Source organism: Mustela putorius, unplaced genomic scaffold (assembly GCF_011764305.1).
Source record: "Mustela putorius furo isolate JIRA1106 unplaced genomic scaffold, ASM1176430v1.1 tig00000179_pilon_pilon_pilon, whole genome shotgun sequence".
Taxonomy (NCBI): domain Eukaryota; kingdom Metazoa; phylum Chordata; class Mammalia; order Carnivora; family Mustelidae; genus Mustela; species Mustela putorius.
Window position 1 is genome coordinate 13,032,415 of NW_025421305.1, and position 27,342 is coordinate 13,059,756.

Sequence of the window (27,342 nt, forward strand, 5' to 3'; positions counted from 1 at the left end):
TCAGGTTCAAAAGTTTATTCATTAAGTTCTTAAAGGAACACAATAGGGTACTTACAGAGATTGGTTACTATTCTTGGTGCACTCACCAAACTAAATTTCTCCGTGTAACTGAAGGAAAAATACTGTGTTTACAGTAACATATGAAACAACTTTTCTTATATAGCTATTTTCAGATTGAATCTTATTGTTTAATTCTTGTCTCTTAGGAGATTCCAGAAATCAAGGTCCATAAATCTGTTTGGTTGAAGAGATAAGAAATTTCAGTGGAATGGGTTTAGGAAATCTGACTTCTAATCTTAGCTGTCTCACAAATAAATGTGTAATGATGGGGAATTTACTTAACCTTTCTGAGCCTACTTCCTTATTTAACAAGACATAGTTATTAAATGCCTATTAAAAGCCAACTAGTTGCTAACCACTTAGAGATCTAACAGTGAACGTAATGAAGACAGACCATGCTTTCACAGACTTCAAGTCTGGCAAAGTGAGGGGTTTAGGCTAAATTACTTCTAACACCTGTTCCTGAATTAGTATTCTAAGATTAAAATGGGATTATATTCATATGTTCTGTGGTTTGAGGTTAATACAACAATGATTTTCAAATGACCTTGACAAAGCTGTAAAATATTAAATATTTCCCATACAAACACTGGTAGGATAACTTTTAAATCATAAGCAGGTTTTACATATTTATCCATAAAGTGATTCAACTATGGAATGATGCATTTTTAGCACTATGAAATCAATGTCTTGAAATCATTTTTCCCTTTCTATAATCTTGAGCAAATTTTGTGTAATCTCGAACAAATTTTCTTATCTGAAGTTTTTCATGCATTCAGGTATTTTGCATGATGTCTGATGTGATCGGTAATAAAGGTTGCAATGAAGTAGTAGCTATGATCATAACCCTAGAAGACAAAAGAAAGAAATGGTAAGATATTTACTAGTCAGAAACATCGATATTAAGGATGTTAAATATATCTCTCAAGTCACTTGAATTTCTTGTAAATCCTGAAATTATTACAGCATGAGGAAGGTTTATAATCAAAATCAAGCTTATAAGTACTTGTACTTCAACATTTTCACTGAACACTACAAGAACAGCAAAAACAGAAAGAAAAAGAAACACGGCATAGTCTAGTTTCTGGATGCTGCCATTAATATGCAAAGAGAGGAAATAACACATCAGCTAAATGTACAGTATAAACAGGTGATCTTATCAACAAGGAATAAAATAACTTAAAGAAGTCAGGAACGGGGCGCCTGGGTGGCTCAGCGGGTTAAAGCCTCTGCCTTCGGCTCAGGTCATGATCCCAGGGTCCTGGGATCGAGCCCCACATCGGGCTCTCTGCTCAGCAGGGAGCCTGCTTCCTCCTCTCTCTCTGCCTGCCTCTCTGCCTACTTGTGATCTCTGTCAAAAAAAAAAAAAAAAAAAATTCTTTAAAGAAGTCAGGAACATAAGCAAGAGGTTTCAACTCACAGAAGAAACACACTAACATCGGTAAGATGGAAAATATTAAAATACAAAAAAAGCAAACAAAGACAATACAGAGAAAGAGCAAAAATCCACCAAAATGGTTAAACATTGTTTGGGAAGTCAAACACAGCCATCGTAAGTCTACTTAGGAATTTCACCTCCTACACAAGAAAAGCATATCGCATCTTTATTCAAGGAAAAAGGAATAATTCATCAAACCCTGACATCCCTTAGCAATAAACCACACTGGGTAAAGTCAGTTAACTATTTTGAAAATTATTCTGAAACAGAGAGAAAATGTAATAAACACATCTTATACTATCTGGTTAATAAAAACCACATCTAAATAAATGGAGAGGAGATGCTTCCTTGGGGTGTCCTCTGAGTATATGAAGACACTTTCAAAGGAAAAAGAAAAAATGAAGGTGGGAAGAACCTAAAGGGGTTAAACTCCAGGTAATTTGGGGGCAGCCTCCTTCCAAAACACAATGAAATGTGGATTCTGCCCCCACACCTGTGCACGACAGTCCCTAACGTGACCGAGTCTGCCAACCTTATGTAGTTTCACAGTTTAATGTAGTGCACAGTTTCAGGCACACAAGGGATAGCTACGACTATTCTAGTTATTATTTATTATTGTTATTTTATTAGAGAAGTCTCAGGATAAAACAAAGTTATAATTTTGAGCTCTCAGGAGTGTACTCCAAGATTATGGTATATTTTTATCTAAGATACAAAGCCATTGTCCATAACTTCCAGAGTGATATTTAACAGAAGATCCACTTTTACGATAAAATAGCAAATGGCCTATCCTAACATACTGAGAAAGATTTTTTTTTAAGAGAGTGCGCATGCGTTACGTGAGCAGGGGGTGGGGCAAAAGGAGAGAGAGAGAGAACTCAGATTCCCCACTGAGCACAGTGCCCATTGGGGGCTTGACCTCTTAATCCTGAGATCATGACCTGAGCTGAAATCAGAGTCAGACGCCCAACTGACTGAGCCACTGAAGCACCCCAAGTTTTTAAAATGTCAACTTAAAGGCAGGAGAACACATTAAACTACTGGCCTAAAAGATGCTTATATAATTTGAGCTAATTTTGTCATTCTTGATTGGTTCTCCTGTTCTATTTTTTGATATTATTACATGGGTTAAGGTCCTTTAACTGACTTCTTTGAGCTGGTATGCTGTGTTTGCTAAGCAGCTTGTGCAATTCCATAGATTCACTGACCCTTGAGGGAGCCTTGGTTTGGTCTTGTACCTCCCACTTTAAATGGAAAAATCATCAGTAGCAAACTCTCTTAGAGTATAAAAATAAATGAACACATTCTTTCAATCTTCCCTCAGCTCTCAAAAAAAAGCAGCAGTGCCTCAGCAGTATGATGAACACTTACTCTAACAAACCACGTTTTCCCCCAACTTTTTCTAGACCCAGTTAGAAAAGCTCCGATATGAATCCCTGGGTTATTTAGTTTCTTCAGGATACAAAGAAGACCCCTGAAAGGTGCTCACTTGTTTATTTCATAAGCACATCCTGAGAGTCTATGTGCTGGGTGACTGCGCTAAGCAGGAGCACACAGGGACACATGAGATCCTTGCACTTCTAGAATTCTCAGCCATGTTCCTACTATTCTCTAACACGTGATTGCAGCGGCCAAAACAGTCTCTGAGTCTTCGAAAAGGGCCTGAGACTTGAAGAGGAGGGATAGCCTTGCTTCAGTGTTGTTTCTGGAAGTTTCTGTCAGGTCACTGAAATCTCTTCCTCACAATGTAACTTCAATTAACTGGAAATAAGACATATGAGGCTTCGAAGTAAGATCTGATCTTTGAATGCTATCAGAATTCTGCTGTCTAGTGCTTTTTCAATTTAGGTTTGCTGAAGCCAAAACAGGAAAAGTAACATTCTATGAGGTAACAGACAAATATCCCTATGCACCACAGTTACCTCTCAATTATTTTTCGGACAGTAGAGTATAAAAATAGGCAGTGAGCACTTAACTCCAAAAAGAGGTAAATAAATCAAGTTGGTAAGTCATGTACATGATTGTAATAATTCTCGATCTTCCTCCTTAGTTCACATATAGTCCCTGTTTTTCTCAGTCTACTTAATGCTTCACCACTCCCATTTCTTTTTTTTAAAGATTTTATTTATTTATTTGACAGAGATCACAAGTAGGCAGAGAGGCAAAAGAGCTGAGGGAGAAGCAGGACCCCTGCCAAGCAAGGAGCCTGATGTGGGGCTTGATCCCAGGACCCTGGGATCATGACCTGAGCCGAAGACAGAGGCTTTAACCCACTGAGCCACCCAGGTTCCCCTACTGCTCCTATTTCATAAGGAAAAACAGTTCTATTGTACTTATATGTCAATGATATGGCAGATACGACTCTCAGACCTGAGGTCATCTGAAGTCAGTCAAAGCTGGTCTGAAAAACTTAAAGGCAGCCTCTCCAGAGCCATGCCCAGTCATGTCTACTCAGTTGCTCATTCAATTCCAACTTTGGACAGTGTGGTTTGCTCTTAACCTGTACTTGCTGGAAGGAAAAGTGAACAACAAACTGTCTGACCTAAAGATTGTGACTGGTAATTTCAATACTGTCCCACTTTTTTTTTTTTTTAGAACTGAATGTTTTGTCTTGACTCATTAAATATACCCAGCTGTGTTTTTTAAGTTGCTTAGGATATAAGCATTTCAGATATAAATAAGTTGATTTATTTTGTTTCCCTCAAAGAATTTCATCAGTATTTTACTTCGATGCTGATTTTATAACAAACTCCAGAGATCTTTCAGTCTTTGCTGGCAGGCTAAAACTTGATTGTTGGTAGTAACAACAGAATTTCCTGGCACCGCCTCAGGGGAGGAAGAGGCATCCAACACTGCTGGTGCCAAGAGACGACTCGGAAAGAAAAACGGTTTATTACATTACGTATAGCTATCGTTAATGTAGTTATAACACACTACTTCATCATCAAATTTGTATGTGGATTTCTCAAAGTTGGTTATTGACTAAAAACCTGTAATTCTGGTAAGTGTTTAAATTAACCTAAGAAAATACTATTACTTAAAGATGGACACTCAGAGAAAATAAGATAAATTTAATATATTGGTTTTTGACATATTTTCCCACATGATCTATATACACACACACATATACATGTAAATATTATATATACATGTAAACATATATGTAAATAAATAGATCATATATATGTGTGTGTTATTTACATGATCAAAATATTAGGGAAATTAAATTTTATTATTTTATTATACATATAATCTTATATATAATATATAATTATATATAATCTTATATACGTAATCTTACATATTATTATATATAATATGTATATTATTTACTTGATCAAAATATTAGGGGAATTAAAAAAAATAGGGAGACTGCTGTGATTTGTTGTATAAATTAGACTGCAGGTTATATATGAATTCTCCTTGTGTTAGCGAATTCCATGCTCCTCAGGAACACTGCTTCACCTTGCTTGGGAATGGTTAGACTGATCACAGGAGGACATGAATTCCCATTCAAATGATCTTGCTTCCAATTCTGGTTCTACTGTAAACTAGCTGTGTGACCTTAGATACATTAATACTTTTCTGAGCCTATAAAATACACAGAGAGGAGCCATATATGCAAACCTACGGCAAACATCACACTTAATGGGGAAACACTGAAAGCCTTTCCTCTAAGATCAGGAACAAGACAAGGTGCCACTTTTGCTACTTCTGTTCAACATAGTACTAGAAGTCCTAGCTAGAACAGGGGGGCAAGAAAAAGACATAAAAGGCATACAATCTGGAAACCTATAAAATCATCTCTGTTCATAGGTGATATGATCTTATATGCAGAAACCCTGAGGATTCTAAAGTAGTAAGGTACAAAAGCAACACACAAAAATCAGCCACATTTTTATAGACTAACAATGAACAATCTAAAAAGAAAGTTATAAAAACAACTGTGTCATTCCACTTATATGAGATACTTAAGAGTAGTCAGATTTATAGAGAAAGTGGAATGATGGTTGCCAAACGTTGGAGCAGGGAAGAAGGAACAGAAATTAGTGTTTACAGGTATAAAGTTTCAATTTTACAAAATAAAAAGTTATGAAGATGGATGGTGGTGATGGCTGAACATTATGAATATATTTAGTAGCACAGATGTGTACACTTAAAAATAGTTAAGACGGAGGGGCACCTGGGGGGCTCAGTTAGTTAAGCAACTAACTCTTGATTTCTTAAGCAACTAACTCTTGATTTCTGCTCAGGTCATGATTTCAGGATCCTGGGATGGAGCCCTGTGGGGCTCTGTGCTCAGAGGGGAGTCTGAGGATTTTCCCTGTTCCTCTCCCCTTATCCCTGCTCCTGCTTGTGCTCTTTCCCCACGCCCAAATAAACATACAAAACCCTTTTTTTTAAAAAGCTAAGGTGGTAAATTTTATGTATAGAATTCTGACACAATAAAAATGTTGAGGAAAAGAAACAAACAAACAAAAAAAAAAACCACCCCAGATAGACAGGACAGCAATGGTCGCTCATTTGGTCCCATAAAGATAAAATGAGCTAATGCTGTGAAAACGTTTTTTGTAAACCAAAATGTACCACTCTACACACTGACCTAGATTTAGCTGGACATATATCATAATTATACATTTTAGATAAATGTGCCTGACACAGTACCCTAGAACATGAATAAAATGTTTTTTAAAATCATAATCATTTGTAATTTACAGTGTTCACTTTTTCATCCTGAAACATTTTGTTTATATTATATTCCAAAGCTTGGGAATAAGGAATTTTAAAAAACTAGAAGTAGAATTTCTTTAATTTAACGATTTAGCATTGAGGTACGTAAGTAGTAGAGAGTCAAGAGTCTTTTAGTCAAAGAAAACTTACAAACCAATTGAAATTCAGTAATTATTCTTAAACCACAAAAAATGCCAAGCATCACAATGGATAGATTAGCAACTAACTCAAACAGTATAAAGTGCCTAAGTGTTCCTGAGACAAACAGTTCACAGCTCCTGAGGCTAAGATGTGTATATAAAGTGAAGAGTAATTAAGATAGAAGGTTCTACTTGCTATTTACTGTGTAAACAGCTCTGTGTCAAGACAGACACAGCCAGTAAAGCTCTTGAAGTCATATTCAAGCATGAAGCTTCTTGTTTTTCACTGGTTCTATGGTGGGACAAAAAATTATAAATACTTTTCACTTCTGAAAGCTTTCCTCTTTCTGTGGGATGTGATCATAGGTTAGTAAGAAGGCTTTCACTTTAAGTGTCTTGTTATAATTAAAAAATTCCTTACTAGAGGTAGCTTTTCAAATTCTGAAATATAAAGTATTGTGGAATCTTGCTTATTTATTTATTTATTTATTTATTTAGAAAAAGGGAATGAGTGAGTGCGGGGAGGGGGGTGCAAAGGAGAGGGAGAATCTCAAGCCGACTTGGAGCTGAGCACAAGCCAGACATGGGGCTTGATGTCACAACCCTGAGATCATAACCTGAGCTGAAATCCAGAGTCAGATGCTTAACTGACTGAGCCATCCAGGCACCCCTGGAGTTCTGTCTTATAGTTACTTAGAACAAGCTGAGGTTTCCTAGTACTTGCCTCTTGTAGTCTAAAAACAACAGGGACTTTCTTTTCCGTACAGGCAGCTATGAAGTTATCAGGTAGTAACTGTCCATCTGTAAGGAACTGGTCATCTTTCCCTTGATCAATCAGTATGTCCAGCTGGGAACCTGGGTAGGACTTCACAAGGTGGGTAGCATCATAAGCCTAGAAAAAGAAAAATATTGAAAAATAAATTTGAAAGTGCCCAGAAAGATGTTCTTTAAAATAGACTGCAGTAAAATCAAATAGAAATTTAACGTTATTTAAGCTCTAAGGATGATTAAATCTGAAAAATGCTTTCTTGTCTTGCCTGGTTTTTATTTATAAGGTCTTCAGAAATCTATGCCCCACACTGACAGCCTCTTCTTTACTTCTAAGCAGTCCTGGGCCAGTGGCAAGAATTCTGTATCTCAGCACTCTTCACAGAATAAACTTTTTTCTTCTAAACCTTTGAGGTTCTTAATCACCTCTCCACTCCAAAAAGAACAAAAACAAAATTATAATTTTGTATCTTTATAAATCCCTCCACAAATGGACTATTTCTTCTAACTTCTTTATTTATATCTTTTTCTATTTCCAGATATTTTCGATTTCAAATAGTCTATTTTGTTGCCTCTTCTTTTTGGCTCTAATTCCAGACTTAAATACATTCAGCCTTCTCTTTTGTGGTCTGTTGAACAGCACCAAATGTCTGCTGTCCCGGTGAGCTTTCAGGAAGATTTAATTTAAATAATCTGAATCATATAAACAGCTCCTCACATTTGTTATCTGAAGAGCTGCCACTAGATACAAGTGTATATTTTACCATCCACCTTTAAGTATTCTTGATTATTAATATATATTCAGTACCCATAACTTCTATGCACCAAATAAGACAGGCAAAACCCCAGATTTCCCTTCTAAAGTATTCTGTTTTTTTAAGACTTGCTTTCTTTAAACTATTTATAAGGAGACAATGGAAGGGGATCTATAAAGTCCAACTAGTGCTAAGTTCCGTGATTTCATACTTCTGCATGGCCTCCTTATTTCAACAGTAATTTAAATGACAGCCTAAATGCAACATAATTAAGATGGTAAAATCAACTGTCCCTTAGAGAAAAATTATATAATTAGATTCCTTTAGAGGTTACCTGTGCCTCTACCTCTCCCCTCCTTTCTTCCAACCAGCTCATCTTTTTCTTTTTCTTCTTCTTCTTTTTTTTTTTTTAGATTTATTTATTATTTGACAGACAGAGAGTGAGAGAAGAAGTTCAAGCAAAGGGACAGAGAGAATCCCAAGAATACTCCTTGCCGAGTGGGGAACCCAATGCAGGGCTATACCCATAATCCATGAGATCATGACCTGAGCTGAAATCACAAGTCAGACACTTGACTGAGCCACCCAATGACCCCACCAGTTGGTCTTTTACCCAACTCCCATCAGAACCTAAGCCCCACGTGAAGGAGAAAGGTTATTACCTTCGTGACCTAAGATTGCAAACTCCACACAGGCTCTGCACAGTTGGTAAGGACCCTAAACACCCAAGTGCATGCACTGTCAGCTCACAAAATACCTAACAGTAATCACTTCCTGCATTCTTCCACTATAATACAAATCTAAACATAATAAAACTTTTTAAAAAAAAATATTTTATTTATTTGACAGACAGAGATCACAAGTAGGCAGAGAGGCAGGCAGAGAGAGGAGGAAGCAGGTTCCCTGCTGAGCAGAGAGCCGGATGTGGGGCTTGATCCTGGGTCCCTAGGATCATGACCCGAGCAAAGGCAGAGGCTTCAACCTACTGAGCCACCCAGGTGCCCCTACAAATCTAAGCCTAAACGAAATAGAATTCTAGTCTGGCGACTAAAGATTAACCCTCCAATTTGTAAGAATTTTAATGACCCATCTTAAATAAAATTAGGATCCATGTGTGAATGACCCTGAACACACAACAGTAGGACAGAAAAGCCTTTTTCTTCCTTCCACTCAAGTATTTTCTACTTGTTAACATGCACATGATGAATGCATGCATTTGCAAAATATTCAAACTCTTGGCGATGTTTGCATTTCCGCACAAAAGTCAAACAGGTCTCGAGAGAAAGAGCCATTTTTTTAATTTTCATTTTGAAGCATCTGGTCCCCTGCTTGAAAAAGCAATCTTGCTATTGGGAATGCGCACATAAATATACATCACACAGCATCTATTTTTAAAGACTTTAAAGCCTGGAATTTAAAATCCAAATCTGAGACATGCTGGATTTTGAAAGAGATATGTGAAATAATTAAAAGGCTAGTAGGACTCATGCTTCCTGTGTACATGGTTAATAAGAGGCAAATTCTAAAGTCAGCAATAAAATGTGGTATTTTCTGGCAATGTTAATTTAGAAACAAACATAAACATTAATCACTCTCAGAAAAAAGAATGTAGTTTCGGAACATCCACCACAATTCAATACAACTAGAAAATAGTGCCTTTTTTGTTGTTGATATCGTTCTATGTATATGCTTTTGTTAATTATTTTAGCTCTGGATCTTTCAGTGAGTTAGGAATATAATGTCTGTGGTGTGTAGATTTTTCACAGGTTTGAAAACCTAAGAATGAGTATGAAGACAGCCATCCCAGTACCTACCTTCCATTTACTTTGATCTGTTCCCAAATATCCACTAAAGGCTTTTTTGCCCCAAGGACAGAGCACTGGGTTGCAAATGGGAGCAAATGCCGACACAGACTTCATAAAGAAAGGAAATTTAAAAACAAGTTATATTTTGCAAAAAAAAAAAAAAAAGAACATTTGCAACTTACTTAAAAACTCAGAAGTTCATCTGCATCTTGCTTATAAACTGACTTGCCATGAAAACTTCCCTGTGAACAATTTTCTGTTGGCTAGATGAAGCACTCAGAATGCAGGCCTCTCCATTATACAGCTTGTGTGTGTTCCGTTAAAAGAGCTAATTAGCCATATGTGCCAACAGACTGTAAAGCAATACCTTACATTTTTATTAAATAAGACACAAACACAAGTTTGTATTTTTTCTACTCACTTTTTCCATCTAAAATTAATGAGTAATACTACAGAACCGTTTATAACCACCTTTGTGAACATGTTATTAAATCAGACACACATTATTTCTCTTAAGCAGGGCCAAGAAAGCACTGAGCAAAGCCCTTAAATGTTTGTGTTCTATGCAGTCCTGTTTTTCACTGGATAAGTGGCAGAGATGGAAACGTTCAGTTTCAGAGCGCTTATCAAAGTATGTGTTTATCAATGTCTACTACCTTTTTTAAAGGACAAAAAGCAACCAAATCTGATTTTCTCCCTTGGATGTAATAAACTAATTGTCTTATGTACAAAAAATACAGAAAATAAGGCCTTAATTTAAAAACCTACTGTCAAGACATGAATTAGCTCAACTTTATAATAATGCCTACTAAGAGAAAAATATCTGGTGCCACAATAAGAAACTGCTCTAAGAAATACTGTCATTTCTCAAGGACACACCTGAAATGGCTAAGACGTTCTTTCTAAGGGAAGGAAATGCATTAAAGAAATCTTGAGCTATCTGATAGTCCTGGGATGTTAAAGACAGACGCAATCCTGAGATTATCACTATTTCATCGTTTCCTTTTTCAACATGACTGTAGGCAGCTCTGCCCAGGAGGACATTTTACATATGGTGGCTGTTCCAACTTGGCTTCTTTAAACAACAAAAAGAAAAGCTACATAGTTTAAAATAAATGAATGGAAAGACTGAGTGTTATTTTCCAGTTAAGCTGCAATCCAATTTTCATCAGAGGCAATGAGAAGAGAGAATAATTAAACTGTTAGAAATCATGAATATCTTCTTCTACCTCAGAAAATCAAAGTCAACTTTATGAAAAAAAAAAAAAAAAAAAAAAAAAAAAAAGCCTAGAAGACTACAGTTTGAATAGAAGCAACAAAAATTGTTTTATCATATTTCTAGTAGACCAACTGTGATAGAATTCCTATACTTCTGATTCTGGAGCATAGAATTGTGTGGTCCAATTTTATACTCTTCCCTTATAGCTCCTTGAAACTCCCAACGCTAGGAAAGTTTAGTCCCAGTACTATAAAATAACAGTATCTTAATTTCACTCTTCGAAAGTTCCTGACTTCTATTACCCAAGAGAAATACTTGTCACTGAAAGCTTCGGTAATCTTACTTTGTACTTTCCAGGATTCTTCAAAGCACAAATCAGAGCTCCATGGCCTCCCATGGAGTGGCCAAAAATAGACATCCTTTGGGGGTCCACTGGAAAATTGGCATTTATGAGCCGGGGAAGCTGGAGAGAATTGAATAGTGTGACAAAAGGTATGAAAGAAACAAGTTTAGACTTTTTCAAAGTCATATAAAATAATTACACAATTAACACTTCCAAATCACAGTCCCAAAATACTATGAGCTAATAAAGATGAAAAAAAAAAATCTCAGGTAGAGAAGGATTATTAATATATCACTGGAAAAAAGGAATCCTCAGAAAGCAAATTAAAGAGGATGATGCAGAAAGAGCCTTTAAAAATGTCTTAACTTTTGGTCTAGTAATTTCATTTCCTGACATCTATTCTAAGGGAAAAGTCTATAGGGAAAAAGAATTATACATACAGTCATTGTAGTAAAATTTATTGTGATAAGAAAAATATGTAAATATGTAAACATCCTACATTAGGGAAAACTAAAGTATGACATATGACAGAATATTATGCAATTATTATGGCTATGTTACAAGTAGAGTACTCAAAATTATCTATTTTATACAACTAAAAAAAAAGAACAAGATGAAAAAATTTTACAACTGTATGAAAACTGGTCATACAAAAAAAAGCCTAGAATATACCAAGACATAGTTATTATTTGGGGCATGGAATAATGTGTGATTAAAATTTTATATTATTAGTTCTGTGAAGTGTGTAAACCTGGCGATTCACAGACCTGTACCCCTGGGGATAAAAATATATGTTTATAATAAATAAAAAATTAAAAAAATTTTATATTATTGTTTCTGGGTTTTTATGGTATACATATTAATAATTAAAATAATAAAACTTAGAAAAATGAACAAACTGTACAAAAATATTATTAACAGAAGCAATCTTTACCTTTACCCTTTCTAAATAAGCTTTGGTTAATCAGTATAAAATATATCTGAATAAACCAGCCGCTAGAGTTTTTTCATATATTGTTTTCTGTGTATACTCTGGGTAGTGTACATAGGTATCAATATAATTATTACCCTCTTTAAAATTGTACTTAATATTAATTTAAACCATAGTAAATAAGATTACCATACAAGGAAACTTTGGAATGTTCACTAACATAATCAATAAATCTGTACCAAATAGATTCACCAGTTCCATACCCTGGTTTAAAATTCTCAGGACTAGAGGGACCAAACTACTGGAAATCGTCGATTAATAAATACAATGAAATTACCTCCTCAGTTACATAAGAGTACATTCTGTAGTTAGTCTTCCAAGGATCTTCAGTGGCATCCACATAAAATCCAGCACCGGTGCCGAAGTCCCAGCTCTCATCTTCTCCTTTAATACTGCAGCCCCCTAGCAAGGACATATCCTGTGGTCTCATCTACTCCACGTTTAGTAACACTCTTTTAAATGAACCTGACAGGGCGCCTGGGTGGCTCAGTGGGGTAAGCCGCTGACTTCGGCTCAGGTCATGATCTCAGGGTCCTGGGATCGAGTTGGGCTCTGCTGTTCTCCTCTCTCAAATCTTGCTTACTTGTAATCTCTCTCTGTCAAATAAATAATAAATAAAATCTTTAAAAAAAAAATAAATAAATTTGGGTTCACATTGACGTTCACCTGGCAATTCTCTGCCTTTTGGGGCACATACGCCCTGGCCCTCTTGTCCCTGAATGGGACCACGTGACTAGTTCTAGCCAATAAGGTGTGAGAGGGAATACCCTTCCAGGCCAGAGAATTCACTTTACTAAGGTCAGGCACGTTGGCTTTCTTTGCTGATGAAGTGCCCTCCCATGTATTCTGAATATCTGCTTCTTCACTGTTTACCTGTCGAAGGATTATACCCTCTCTCTATTCTTCTAAAATGTGTTGAGATTCCTTCCCTGAGGACCCCCCACTATTACCAAAACTTCTTTTCTCTTAGAAGGGAAGGGAGACAAATGCTTGTGCTCAGATCACTATCTTGCACTGAAAACACTTCCTATGAACTTTGGAATCATTCCATTATATTTCCCCTATTTATTCATCCCTCAGTGGGATTTTCTTATAATCTTTAAAAATTTATTAGGTTTTATTTTATATGCTTGCAGGTGGTTAAAAAGCCAACTATCAGGACTATTAATAGAATTACAGTAATATGTAGTTTCAGGAAATGACCTCTTCATGATATTCAGTACACTCATCCACGAACATGGCATTTTTCCATTCATTAAAGTCTTCGTTTAGGACGGTTAGCAAATTTTATATTTCTTAAAAAAAATAAATCTTCGCATTTTACAAGTTTATTTCTAGGCATTTAATATTCTGATGCTATTCAGAATTAAATTTTTTATCACATTTCTAATGAGATAAGTCTTGCATTGGTGTATATGTCCTGTGAAGGAAATGCACTACTTCCGAAGGCCAGCCACTTATCTTCCAGATAATTTTAGCTCCCACTTAATAAATTATATTTCCTGAGACTTCTAGGGTCACAATGTAAGTTCTAACTCTCTAATGGACTGAGCTCTCAAATATTTGATAGTTTCATCTCTCTAAGGTAAGCATGCTAGTTATTTATATTAAAGCCAATACACATTAAGCTGTCTGGTGAGCAGATGAGAAAAGACCATAATTTTTATGCGACAAGAGAGTTAACCTATGGAATAGAAATATTTTTATGCATTTTGGCACTAGTGCCAATATGATATATTAACTAAGCTGCTCAGTCTGTTTTGCAGTGTCTTAATCTACAAAATGGGATAGCAAAAAAACTCTCATAAGAGTGATGTCATAAGCAAGATTCACAGTGAGGAAAATATAAAGCATGGTATTTTAGAGTACTGATATCATTTGAAAGATTAATAGAGATAGTAGCCAAAAAATAAAATAAATAAAAAATAAGGCAATATTACATTATACCACTTATGACTTAGTCTGAAAGATTGGTATTTCTACAAAGGATCTCTGGACTGAGAACACTTACGAGGGCTGGTATCTGGAGCAATGATGATGAGGCCATGTTCGGAGGCAGCTTGCTGATAACCAGCCTTTGATATAAAATTCTGCTCTGTGCAAGTCAAACCTGAGGATCAGAAATAGTGTTATCTCATGCTACCCTGTGAATGGTTTATAAGATGTAAACCTTTTATAATGCAGGAAAATAAGCTCATTTGGTATTATTAAAACACTTCTTAAAAAAAATAATTCTAGGGGCGCCTGGGTGGCTCAGTGGGTTAAAGCCTCTGCCTTCGGCTAGGGTCGTGATCTCAGGGTCCTGGGATTGAGCCCCATATCGGGCTCCCTGCTCAGAGGGGAGCCTGCTTCCTCCTCTCTCTCTCTGCTTGCTTGTGCTCTCTCTCTCTCTCTCAAATAAATGAATAAATAAAATCTTTAAAAAATAAAAAAATAATAATTCTAAAGGAGACGATAAAGTTCCCATTCTCATAAAATTTACAATAATATTAATCTAAGAAAACTATCTTACGTTAAATGCTCCCACAGCTGTCCTTTCAAAGTTACTCACTAAAGTTTCAGTTATCGAAATCCTTAGGACCAGAGATATTTGGGAATTCAGAAATTTTCAAACTGTGGAATGGCAATATGGTGTGGAAGCCAATGTGCTCTCAAGCCTAGTGGAGTGTTGTCAAACATGCTAATGAAACATGTCACTATTCCTGCATCGAAACATAAATATTCATGATAAGTCATCATAATACTGTAAATGACTCAATTTTTATTTTTTTATGTATGAGTAGTCCTCAGCAACAAAATTCAGCTTGATCATCTCTGTATTCCTTGCTATTTTAAGGAGAAATGGTCACCACATACCTTCCTTAAATTTTCAGCTATTTCTGCCTTTTTCCCTAGGTATTGCCTAATACCTAATGAGACGACTGAATCCTCTCATTACAGAAAGGCCAAGAATAAACCAGCAATAGATGGATGAGCTAAGTATCACATAACCCAACACCCTTTTCCCAGTGGCCAATGCTAAATATCCCCCTACATCTGATAATTAGTGATATCAAAGCTTACTAGTATGCACAATGCAGTATGAATTAACTATGAGACACTTTTATAGTTTCCATTTATCCCCTAGCGGCCAGCCAGGGCCTGATGAAATGGTTGCTAGTGAAGACTAAATTAATACATGATTACAAGATACAAAGTTACAAGTATCACTGGATGAAGTGTTCACGTTTAACGTTAGGATGCACATACTTTCATGAGTCCTGGCAGGAGAACAAAGTCCTTGGTTGTCCATAATGTTCCTTCCTAGTGCATCTTCCAGAGATACAGATGCCTCATCATGATGAAGAACTACCCCAAATACTGATAAAAGGTCAGTGGTCTTGATGACCTTAGTGTAAATGTATTCAGAGGCAAGGTAAAAGGGTAACAAGAATGGGTTTTGGATTTCAGACAGGATCTGGTTCTAGATTTGTAACTCACTTACTGGCTAACCAAAATCAGGCAGGTAACTTGAATATTCTGAGCCTCAGTTCTTTCATTTGTAAAATGGGGATAATATTGTTATGATTATCTCATAGCATGTCTATGAGGACTAAATGTGATAATGTAAAAAGCCTTGAGTCATGTCTCAGACCCAGTGCACAGTGTCTTACACTTGGGAAATGTAAATGTTTAGCAACCAGAGAAAAATTCATCTTTTTTTCCTAGTCAAAACACAAATTCCTTGATGAAGGTATTAGGAAATGAACTGCAGACTCATAGAAATGAAGATAATTCTACTAGCAGAATTACTCTCAAAAATATAAAGAGGGTTACTAATTAATATTAGTATTAGTATACTAATCTTTATCAACTAAGCTTACTTTATATGAAGAGCTTTGGGGATTTTTTGGCTAACAGTTTACTGAGGTAGAATTCAGAAGCCATACTATTCATCCATGTGAAGTGTACGGCTGCATGGCTGTTGGAATACTGACTATTATGGAACACTACCGCTATCTAATTTTAGAACATTTCTATCACCCCAAAAAGAAAACCCATACCCATCAGCTGTCACTTCCTATTTTCTCCTAATCCCTGCCTCCTCAGCCCTAGGTAATTAGACTTTATGGATGTTTGTTTTGGACATTTCACATAAGTGGAATTTAACACTATGTCATCTCTCTGTGGATGGCTTCTTTCATCTAGCATGGTTTCAAGGTTCACCCATGATGCATGTTGCATCTGTGAGGACTTCATTACTTTTTGTTGTTGAGCAGTAATTCCACTGTGTGGCTATACCACACGTTACTTATTTAGTTAGTTGACAGACCTTTGGTTTGTTTCCACTTTTTTGCTATTTTAAATAATGTATAACATAATATATGGACATTTTTGTACAAGTTTTTATATGGACACATATTTTCAATTCTCTTGGGTATATGGCTAAGGAAGGGATGCTCTGATGGTCACCTTGACTTGGGAGATGCAAACCATGCCATCAGGACCATCTTTTAGAATTTCAGTTTGGAAGCTTTAATTCAGTTACCTTAGTAATTTTAGAAATATAACAATTGATGTCAGTCTCTCTGCCATTGTTTTCCTTCACCTTATCAGGAAATTAATATCCTGAAATTCTTTTGCTATTATTTCTCAAGTGTATATAGTCTGACAACCTTAATTTTTTTTATTTTTTTTTAAGAAAATCAAGCCTTAGGTTCCAAGGTCTATGTTCTTCAGAATCTCACTATGGAAACTGTCCTGTCATGTGATATAAACAAACACAAATTCTGTTTTTTACTCACAAAGCTCAGAAGATAGGTCTTATTATTCTAGTACCTCTTACACAATATCCTGGTACTTCTGATCTAGGTTATTATACTTAGAGCCAGGAGAAAGGATTCCAGCAGCTGTCAGGAACCAGGTGCACACAGAACAAGATTAAATACAGCATTGGGCTGTAAGTCAGAAAACTTGTTCACTCTGTCACGTGATACTGGTCAATACATAAATTCTCGAGGCCTGTGAAACCGTTACCTATTCTACAGATTACATGACTTTGAAGGCCACCATCAGTTACACAATACTGTTTCTAAAACAAGCATGCACTTTTGTTCTTGTTACTTTTGGCAATACCCAATGCTCTTCCTGCAAAACCAGTTTGCTTTTTTCAATCACAGAAGTGGGTTGTTGGTAACAATCAGATAGATACTCAATGTACCTTTTATTTATTTTTATTTTTTATTTTAAAAAAATTTTTACCTTTTAAAATGAAATGTTTAGGGGCGCCTGGGTGGCTCAGTGGGTTAAGCCGCTGCCTTCGGCTCAGGTCATGATCTCGGGGTCCTGGGATCGAGTCCCGCATCAGGCTCTCTGCTCAGCAGGGAGCCTGCTTCCCTCTCTCTCTCTCTCTCTCTCTCTGCCTGCCTCTCCATCTACTTGTGATCTCTCTCTGTCAAATAAATAAATAAAATCTTTAAAAAAAAAAAAAAGAAATGTTTATTCTCATTTTAAATGACTGGTATTTGGGGCTTTTCCTTGGTAAAGCACACATAAGAGAGGATTTATTAAAATCCAAGCTATAAGCAATTTTAAAGTAACACAAATAGCACTCTATGACATAATTTGGTATCTATCAAGTCTCTCCTTATGTTTGCTTCTAAAGATAAAATGCCAAAAATGTTTGGTGAAAAAATTATCAGATAGCTTCAAACTACTGGTGGCAAAAACTAACTCTCTCATAATTTCACTCTACAGTCTTTAATATTCACCACTGATTAAGAAGCTTTAGTGTTCTTCTGTGATTTTCCTGACTGTTACCAGAGAAGACTGATGGAGTCCAATTAAAACATGCTAGAGAAGACTATAAGAAGTTACCTGTCTACAGTTTCTAATTAGCGTATCAGGGGTATTCTGGTTTTACCTAATATTGTTCTATTTGAGTGGTAAAATCTCTACAAACTTCAGAAATTCTTAGCTAAGTACCAATTAACTTTTCGAAGCTCTTGCTATTGAGTCCAGAGTTTTCTATTCTCTATTAAATTACTTGGTTTAATTTTAAAAGAAGTGAAATAAATATAATTCAGTAGGTCTGAAATTATTCTCACGATAAAGTAAGAGTAGACTGTAAGTGGCTCCTAACGTCTTTTACAAATGGCTCAGCAAGCACACCAGTAAGTCAAGATAAAAGAGTAAGATAAGGCCGTTAAAAAGAAAAAGGAACTCCTTCCTAAAACTCAAATGTGTAACACTTACCAGACAGCCAATACAGTGCAGGGCATTTTTCAGTTTCTGCCTTTGGTGGTAAGTAGATACCAAATTTCATTTTGCAGCTCAGTTCAACACTGTAATTTTAACAACCAAAAATTTTTAATTTAATTAATAAATTAATTTTAATAGAATTTAATAATTATTAATTAATTTAATAAATTTTATTAATTTACTTAATAAATTCAATTTTAATGACAAAAAAACAATGCCTCTCACTGGTTAAAGACAGAAACATAAAATAAGTGATTTAATGTCCAAAATCAGTAATTCCATCAACATTTAAGGAATATATCTTGGCCCTTGAAGAAAAAATAGGGCCAAATTAGCATACTGATCTATTAACCAACCTGGGTCTTTGCTGTGCATGGCACATATTTGGGGGTGGAGGGGAGATAAATTAAAAGAACAAATATAATACTCCCAATGTAGCACCAATATTACTAAAAGAAAAACTGCTTTTGTTTATAAAGAGATGTGTGAAATAACACAGTTTTATAAAAAATAAATCCTAAAGATCTTGTATCACATGTTTGTTCGTGGGGACTGAAATGTACCGTATCTTTAATTTGTTCTTTGCCATTAATACCTTACTATAATCACTAATATCACAATGAGGTAATTTTGATAAAAACCACAGGTATTTTTCCATGTAAATGGTAATGTGTATAACAATTATCTTCCATGGGTCTATTTAAGAAATCAAATAGATGGAAGCAGAACGAGAGATACCTAAAATTTTATCTTCTTGGTAGTTACCTGTCATGTTCAAAAACTTTCTGCAACCCTTCAAAGCACTTGTTGCTGGAAATCTCCTTCAATGCCATTCTTCCTTTATTAGTAAAGATTAATCTCATTAATTTCTAGAATATTCGTTCCTGAAAATTTTGAAACAAAACTGTTTTGAGATGAATTACCCAACATACAACTGTTTTCTACTGAGACTATTTTTTTCACTTGCTAATTTTTCCTGATAAATAACATTAAGAAACTGACTCACTTTCGTGTACACACTTATGCTTGTTATGCATTTTAGGAAACTTTAGTATGTCAATACTAATTTATCCAGTAGTGTAACAAGCTTTTTCTTTTTGTGGACTACCCCAAATTCTTTTCAGAAAGAGGGAGAATATATACTAATTAACTACTATAGCTCAGAAGATCAAAAACTGTTAATAGTTTACCTGTCAACTGTAGCAAAGGAATCAAAGAATTCGTCTTACTCATTGCTGATTTTTTAAAATGGGAAGAAAATGATGTCACCATAATGATTTGGTAACAAGAAGTGGTAACATTTATTGGGCATCTACACTGTGATCACCATTTAGCTATATGTGCACCCAGATCGAATTCCTTGTGCTATAAGAGTGTTTCTGAGAAAGTGATGCCCAACTTTTAGATTCAATAACTCTCCTTTTAAAATGAACCGACAAGTAAAACATTGGTGAATTAAAAGTGTAGCTTATCGATGGGAAATTTTGAAGTCTGGTAATTCTTTTCTCTGAGACAAATCTTTTAAATGTTCATAAATAATTTTAAAGGTGAATGCTAAAATACCACTCTTTATTAATTTTTAATAATACAAAAAAAGGTCAGTAAACTATCCTTACCAGAAGTGCCTGCTTAGCAAAGAGGAACCAGCCTGTTTCTGATGTGGATCCCTCAGGAAGGATTCCCTTCCCCTCCTTATTATAAATCAGTTAGTCGTACACACGAAATAGAAAAATCCTCAGACACTATGGACAGGTATTACCACTCTTGTGGTCTTCTCTACGAATAAGTTCCACACAATTTCTACTGACATTCTCAGTAACAGTATATTGACCAGTTGTGGTGTTAGGGTTACTTTAAAAAAATACATAACAATAATCTTAAAAAGTTAATCTTGGAAATGTCTTTGCGAAATTCTAAATAAGATTAGTTTCAAGCCTACATTTTAGTAAGTTCCTCAGTAAATCTAAATACTAAATACTCAGTAAATCTAAATATTTAGCTTTGCATTGGAAAGCTGGGATTTGAGCCAGGAAGCCTGACATCAGAGCCCCTACCTTTCACTGCTGTGCTCTTCTGCTTCTTTGGAGGGTCTTTACATATTCTCTTCTTTAGATGCTCTGAGAGGGACTATTAAAATCCTATTAAATTCATAGGATTAGGGCTTACGATTACAGAGAAATTACCTTCTATTCATAGGTTTATGCATTTAATCTGTAAGAGATCAATTCGTAACAAACTGCTTACACAGGTGACTAATTATTATAAACTTCAGCTATTCTTGCTCATGATCCTGGCTTAAATAATTCACGAACACACACATGTAATTTTAACATATTTACATGAGACGAAAGAATAGAAATTTTTTGCTAAATTAGTCCTATTTTCTTAATTTTAGTAAGGGATATGTCTGCTTTCCCAAGCCATGGCACACTGAGTATATATCTAGCACCTAAGAGATAACTAATAATTATTTGTTGAATTAATGAATAATTTATGTTATTCACTTCTGACTACCAACTATGTGAAAGTTTTAAAAATCAGCTTGTCCTTCATCTTTTCTGTTCTATGCTTTGTTATTTATCTTTTTTAGTAAAGCATTAGTCTACTTCTACTTTTTTAATGTGTTTTAATTAAAATTCAAAATCAAATACTCCCCATTTGGTCAGAGAAAACCAATTTAAAATGCTGTGTGTTCAACTGATAGAACAAGCTGAAAAAAATGAAATCAAAGATTTTGAAGCTTTTCCCCCTCTAATCACCCATTTTAGAAAGGACCTTTGATTACAAATCAAGAAAAGACTTAACACACACTCAATAAAAATATGACATGAGCTAAGAACTAGACACAAAATGATATATGAAATAACATACGAGGTGACTACTTTCTTCATTAAAATTTTTCTATGTGAAAAATAACATATTTTAAAGCAAGTTATTAGCTTTTTCACCCAACTGTCAAAGTAACACCTAAGAAATAAAACTTAAATTTACCTGATCAATTGCTATTTGCTTTATTTGCCTGTACCAAAGGATAGATGATCCTGAAAAAATTAAAAAAAGTTAAGACCAAGTGGCTTATAAACAGGACATACTTTTCACAACACAGGTTACACAGACACGTGCAGGGCACAACACATTCTGAGCAGAGACATTTTCTTGTCTTTACCCTGGCTAAGGCAGCGTGGCAAAAGCTGAGGGAACAGCATCACTCCATTATCTCAGCCCCTAATCCAACTACCTTGAGAACCTATTTTGAGGCAGGTCATTCTGTCAAAAACTTCTGCTGGACTAAGATCCCTATGAAGAAAGTTGTGGGGGGGGGGGGGGGGCGCTAGGGTGGCTCAGTGGGTTAAGACTCTGCCTTCAGCTCAGGTCATGATCTCAGGGTCCTGGGATGGAGCCCAGCATCGGGCTCTCTGCTCAGCTGGGAGCCTGCTTCCCTTCCTCTCTCTCCGCCTGCCTCTCTGCCTACTTGTGATCTCTGTCAAATAAATAAATAAAATCTTAAAAAATAATAATAATAATAATCTTCAGATTCAAATGATCATTCCAGAAAGCTGTTTGGGACATTCCATTAGCATCTAATAGGGCATTTTACAGTGACCCAAGATGAAGTTTTTATTAAATGTTACTTCTGAAGACTAAACATGTTTTTCCAGAGGCCCATCCATCTCAATGTGTGCATGTCAAGTTGTGTAAAATGTCAGGTGACCTCCCTGAATGACCAGCTCCCAGTTAACAGCAAAGGGGATAGTGACAGGTCTGTCAAATAAATAAATAAAATCTTTAAGAAAAGAAAAAAAAAGAAAGCTGTGGGGTTTTTTCCTTTTTAATTAAACAGAAAAAATTTTTTCAAGTGTCATTTATTAGTATGAAATATAATCAACCGCTGAGGGGGAACAAAACAGGAGTTTTGTTCCTGTTCTAGGGGCTAGAAGAGTAGAGAGAAACAGAAAGCCTTGAGCTGTCTGGCTAAGACATGCAGATGGAACAGGTCGTGCAGGGAGAAAAGAGGGAAAAGAACAGGACTTCAGAACTGCTGGGCTGGCAGGCTAGAAAGGATGAACTGCTGAGAAAAATGAGAGGGCTTATGAACGACACTGAAGGGACTGCTGCGACACTGTAAGAAATAGAAACTTAGTACATATGAAAGCCTGTCACTATCATTTGTCTGTTGGATGTCTTATTTCGGTTCTTGGATATTTTGTAGGAGAAATGGACTGAAAGAGTGGGGCAGAACAGCAAAACACCAAACAAATCCCTTTCTCAAGAAAAGCCCCAAACAAAAACAAATAATGACTTCATAATGACAGCGGGTGTTACACAATTTTTCTAGAGAAGTCAATGAAATGAACAGCAGTATTTTTCAGAGAAGAAAGGTTTTCTCAAGTGCACTGCCAAGCCAATCAGGTAAATACTATATTAAAGAGAAATCCATCTTTATTCATGAAGCATTTATTCCCCCAGAAGGCCAACTTGTCAAAAATCTTAGTTTTTCTTTTCTTTCCTTATTCAGGCTAAATGCCATCCTCTTCCAGAAATCTGTGTTCTCTATATATTCATCCATTTTTTTTTTTTTTCTTTTGATGAGCCCCAGAAGGTGTCTGTCTCTTTCTGTGTTTTGTTCCCATTCTTCCTGACTCCTTGGACTTTGACCCATTTCTTCACTTTCAGGGGTCTCACTCCACCAGCTCTTATAACCTACACAGGTCTCCCCAGCATTCATTGGATTATGGCCCTGCTGACCATCACATCTCTGTTCAAATCCTCTCTTCACAGAAAACTTACGATCTGGGTTCTTCTACTCCTCCCATCTCCCTTTCCTTTTCTCTTTGCATGCACTCCTTCCCTAACTCCCATTCCCTATGTTTCAACCACATTTCCTAAGTGGAAGAACTGAAATCTGCATCTCTAGACCCAATCATGCTCATGCATTAGTGCCAGAATTCAAAGGTCTTGCTACACCCTTTTACCAAGATATGCCACCAGCTAGTAAAACTCAACACATCTAAAACTAAGTGTGGGGGCACCTGGGTGGCTCATTTGGTTGATTTCGGCTCTTCACTCTTTCAGCTGATTCACTCTCCATTTTGGCTCAGATCATTATTTCAGGGTCCTGAGATCCATCCCCATGTAGGGCTCTGCACTGGGTCTGGAACCTGCTTAAGTTAAGATGCTCTCTCTCCTCCCCGCACTCTGCCTCTCAAAAAATAAAAATAAAAAATAAATTTAAAATTGTCTATCTCCCACCTTCAAATCATTTTTTTCTTCCCTTTTCTTGCCTCTCTGTTCATCCATGCCTGTCTTGCCCAATCTATGTGTAAAATCTCTTAAAGTTACCACTGCTTTGAATTCCCACTGCCACCATGCTAATTATACAAAAGAAGTTAGAACTTCAGCTCCTACTTCATTTGCCTCTTGTATGTCCCACGAAAATCAATCCTGCATGGAAGCTGAGGGCTTTAATACACATAAGCTTACCGTTTAATGGATACCTATACACATTACATATTCAGGCCTAATGTGGCCTACATGCAATTGTTAAGTCATTTTGACTTATTATTTGATTTTTAAAAATTGTGATAAAAAACATATAAAATTTACTGACCTAACCATTTTCAAGTGTATAATTCAGTGGTGTTAAGTATATTGTCAATATTAAAAACGTGGTTAGCTTGCGCACAACACCAGCAGAGGAGAAATCTTGGCCATCTCCAAGCTGTAGCTGCTGCTATAGGTGTAGAAGGAATCCCACTCACCTAGTGGTTTAAAATCACTAAGTCACTGAAATGAAATTTAATGTGAATGAAAGTCACTGAAATGAAAGGTAACTAATTATAATTTTATTTCAGGTGTGATGCCATAGAAACTTCCTAAAATTGAAACTATGAAGAACTGACAGAAAGATAATGATGAAGAAAACTCCACATATACTTTGGTCACATTTTAACCGTTTCAAGCCAGTGTCTCTTTTCCTTTCTAAAAATTCACATGGCTGGTCCATAGAGAAATTTTTAAGCCACCATGGAGGAAAAAATATAGCACCCATGAATACCAAACACCTTAACTTGGCTTTCAAAATTGTCTCCAATGGTCCCACATTATTTTTCTGGCCAAACGTTCTACTACCTTAAGTAACTCAAACTCAATTATGCAGAATCCAAGGATAGTCTGGATGTTTCCACTGGGCAGCTCTATTCAATGCCATGGTGTTAACAGTTTCAGAGGAGGTTCTAGAGCCAGACCCTCCAGTTTCAAATTCTGGCTTCACCACCTACTACTACTACATGACTTTAGACAAGCTAGGTAATCTTTCTATGACTCATTCCCCAACTATAAAATGGGAATATAATATGACAGAGTTGCTCCCGAGACTAAGTGAGTTAATTTATTATCGATTATAACACTGCAAGCTACGCATACAAATGTTAGTTATAATTACTCCAGCAACCTCGAATGCCCCCACAGTCCGCTCGGCGACGCCATCAGGCAGTGACCTCCAGACGCCACCAGAACTCGGACAGCATTTACAACACGAACAGACTAACAAAGAGCATGCACGTGCGTGAGCAGGTGCGGGTTTCCCCGGTTCCCGGGGGCCTGAAACGCGCTCCCGCAAGTGCTACGACCGCCCTGGGCTCTGTTTTTCACTAAACTGGGTACAGAGCTACTTCTTGCGGTGGCGATCGGGTCAAAGGGCGGGACAATCTGGGCAAAATGGAAAGAGCTAAATAAACGTAGCGGGTTCGGAGACCGCAGGCCCGAGCGCCCAGCGTTACACCAATGTGGAAGCTCAGGGAAGGAAAGAGATTCGGCCCGAGGCCTGCGCTTGCAGCCAAGATCCTGGCCTCGCCGCCCTGCCCTTGGCCTCCAGCGTCTCTGGGTCGCGATCGGGAGCCGGCCCCCAGTTCCAGCGATCGAGCCTGCTCTCCTCGCCACTGGCCTCAGCGCCAGCCCCGACCAGGCCCCGCCGGGTCCCGGGTGCAGCCAGAGCCGCAGACGAACCAAGGATACCCAGGGTTCTAGCCCGACAGAGTCCTACCTCGGCGACTGGTGGCACGGGGAAAACAAGCAGCACCCAGGCGGCGCGGAAAGGCGGGGCCTCATCATGGCCGCCGGGAGCCCACGTTTGGGGTCGCCCAGTCTCGACCCCGCCCCCAGAAGGCCCGCCCACTTTCGGGTCCCACCCCCTGCGTCCCTTCTCCGGGGCCCCGCCCCAGCTGCGGCTCCGCCCCCAAGGCTCCATCCTGCCTCACCAAACACTTCCTGGCCCAATTCTTTCGAGACCCCCCTCCTGCTGCTCTTGGTGTGGACTTCCCGGTCGGAGACCAGCCTGCCCCCGCGGGCTCAGGCTCTTCCCAGAGGCCTGAGGTCTGGCCCCAGTTAAGTGGTGGAAAGCACTTCCAAGTAGTCTTTGAGATTATTTTAAAACAAGATTATGTTATAGTGTCTGGGAGCCCCCAACCCATAAATCCTTCTAGTTCACCTACTTAGCTGGAGTTCAGCAAGCGTCATTTTAATTTTTTGTTAATTTTTTATTTTGTTTTAATTCCAATGTAGTTAACATAATGTTATATTAATTTCGGGTGTACAGTATGATCAATAGTTCTATAAATACTTCGGTGCTCATCAGGAGACATGTACTCTTAATCCCCTTCACCTATTTCATTCATCCTCGCATCCACATGAAGCGTCATTTTCAAATCTCCAGTGGCAGATACATAGGAGACACACTCCACCAATGTTTCCTTTTCTCCCTTCTCTGAATTAATAGTTGCTGGTTGATAACTTACAGCAAATCGCTTAATTTTTTTATTCTTTGACTTTATTTAACTGATCATGTGTGTACTTTGCTTTTTGAGAAAATTAAATGTGATCACAAAAAACTTTTTTTTTTTTTTTTAAACCCAACAGCTAGACTGAGTGTAAATAATACAATCTGAAAGGCAGGACTGGTTTCATGGGGGTGTAAGCCATAGAACAAGGTGCTTATCTCAGAAGGACCCTGCACTTGGTTTAATTCTCTGCTTGGTGTAATTATTTCCTGTACCACGTTGTTAATAATTTTTTAACAAAGTGTTCCCATATTTTCTTATTGCACTGAGCCCTGCAGATCATGGGGCTGACCCGGAGGAAAGGACTTGTAGCTGAAACGACCTTTGTGGGAGCTGACAGTATAAACATGGATGCAAGACAATGTCCTGTGGCTCATGCCCATTTTTGCCATAATGACCTGTGAACTGACCTAACCTGTGGCCTGAACCTGTGGAACTGTGGATCAGTTGCGACTTAGTCCCAAAATAATGTATACTATTCAAAATAAAGATTGTATTCTGAGAAACTATTGAAGTGAAAATTTCTTTTTGCTTTCTATTACTTTTAAATATAAATCACTGAAAAGGGAATGTTCTTCAAATTGAGTTTCATAACTGAAAAGAATACCCATGTATGCAAATTATTTAGAACTGGTAAGATATACTTGAAGAAAGTTAAAGGGTGTTTATTTAATAAAATGATTGTTGTGGGATACAGACCAGCCTAACAATTATGAGCATATAGTCTTTTATGAAAGAGTTCTTGTGTTACAAATATAGTATGATCATAACCAGGACTAAAATTTCTTTAGCTCAACATAAATATTATTACAATAGATCCAGTAAATTTCTGTTTCTTCTTTGGAATATTTTCTATATATTCATACACATATATATGTGTATGCATGGAGGCAAATTAAGCTGAAATAATAAATCAAGATTGATGTTTCTAAAATGAATCTGGTATTTAAAAATGGATGAATATTAACTATTTAAAGAAATAGACCAAAAATTCTCTGTAAATATGTGGTTGATAAT

At 36.8% G+C, this 27,342-nt stretch overlaps 1 protein-coding gene across 7 annotated transcripts; it reads right to left on the minus strand.

Annotated features, from left to right (window-relative positions):
* ESD (esterase D) lies at positions 1-25,645 on the minus strand. Of its 7 annotated transcripts, none has more exons than XM_004759187.3 (11): positions 25,533-25,645; positions 21,482-21,531; positions 20,545-20,628; positions 19,256-19,374; positions 18,485-18,573; positions 14,262-14,360; positions 12,528-12,652; positions 11,260-11,379; positions 9,707-9,805; positions 7,094-7,261; positions 1-908 (listed from the first exon to the last, which is right to left on the minus strand). In XM_004759187.3, exons 4-11 carry the CDS (start codon positions 19,351-19,353, stop codon positions 828-830), a joined length of 879 nt encoding a protein of 292 aa, XP_004759244.1. In that variant the 5' UTR covers positions 19,354-19,374; positions 20,545-20,628; positions 21,482-21,531; positions 25,533-25,645; the 3' UTR covers positions 1-827. The 7 variants fall into 7 exon arrangements, with proteins under 7 accessions (XP_004759244.1, XP_004759245.1, XP_004759242.1 ...); XM_004759188.3 differs by having other exon boundaries at positions 19,256-19,328; positions 20,545-20,701; XM_004759185.3 differs by having other exon boundaries at positions 20,545-20,701.
* Positions 25,646-27,342: the final 1,697 nt, after the last annotated feature.

Excerpts from the sequence above, each read along its gene's own strand:
- ESD (XM_004759186.3), bottom strand. The coding sequence starts at position 19,353 with ATGAGATTAATCTTTACTAATAAAGGAAGAATGGCATTGAAGGAGATT. Across the intron at positions 14,361-18,484 it reads TGCACTGTATTGGCTGTCTG|GTTTGACTTGCACAGAGCAG; the intron begins GTAAGTGTTACA and ends TCTGATCCTCAG. Across the intron at positions 11,380-12,527 it reads ACTCTTATGTAACTGAGGAG|CTTCCCCGGCTCATAAATGC; the intron begins GTAATTTCATTG and ends AATTCTCTCCAG.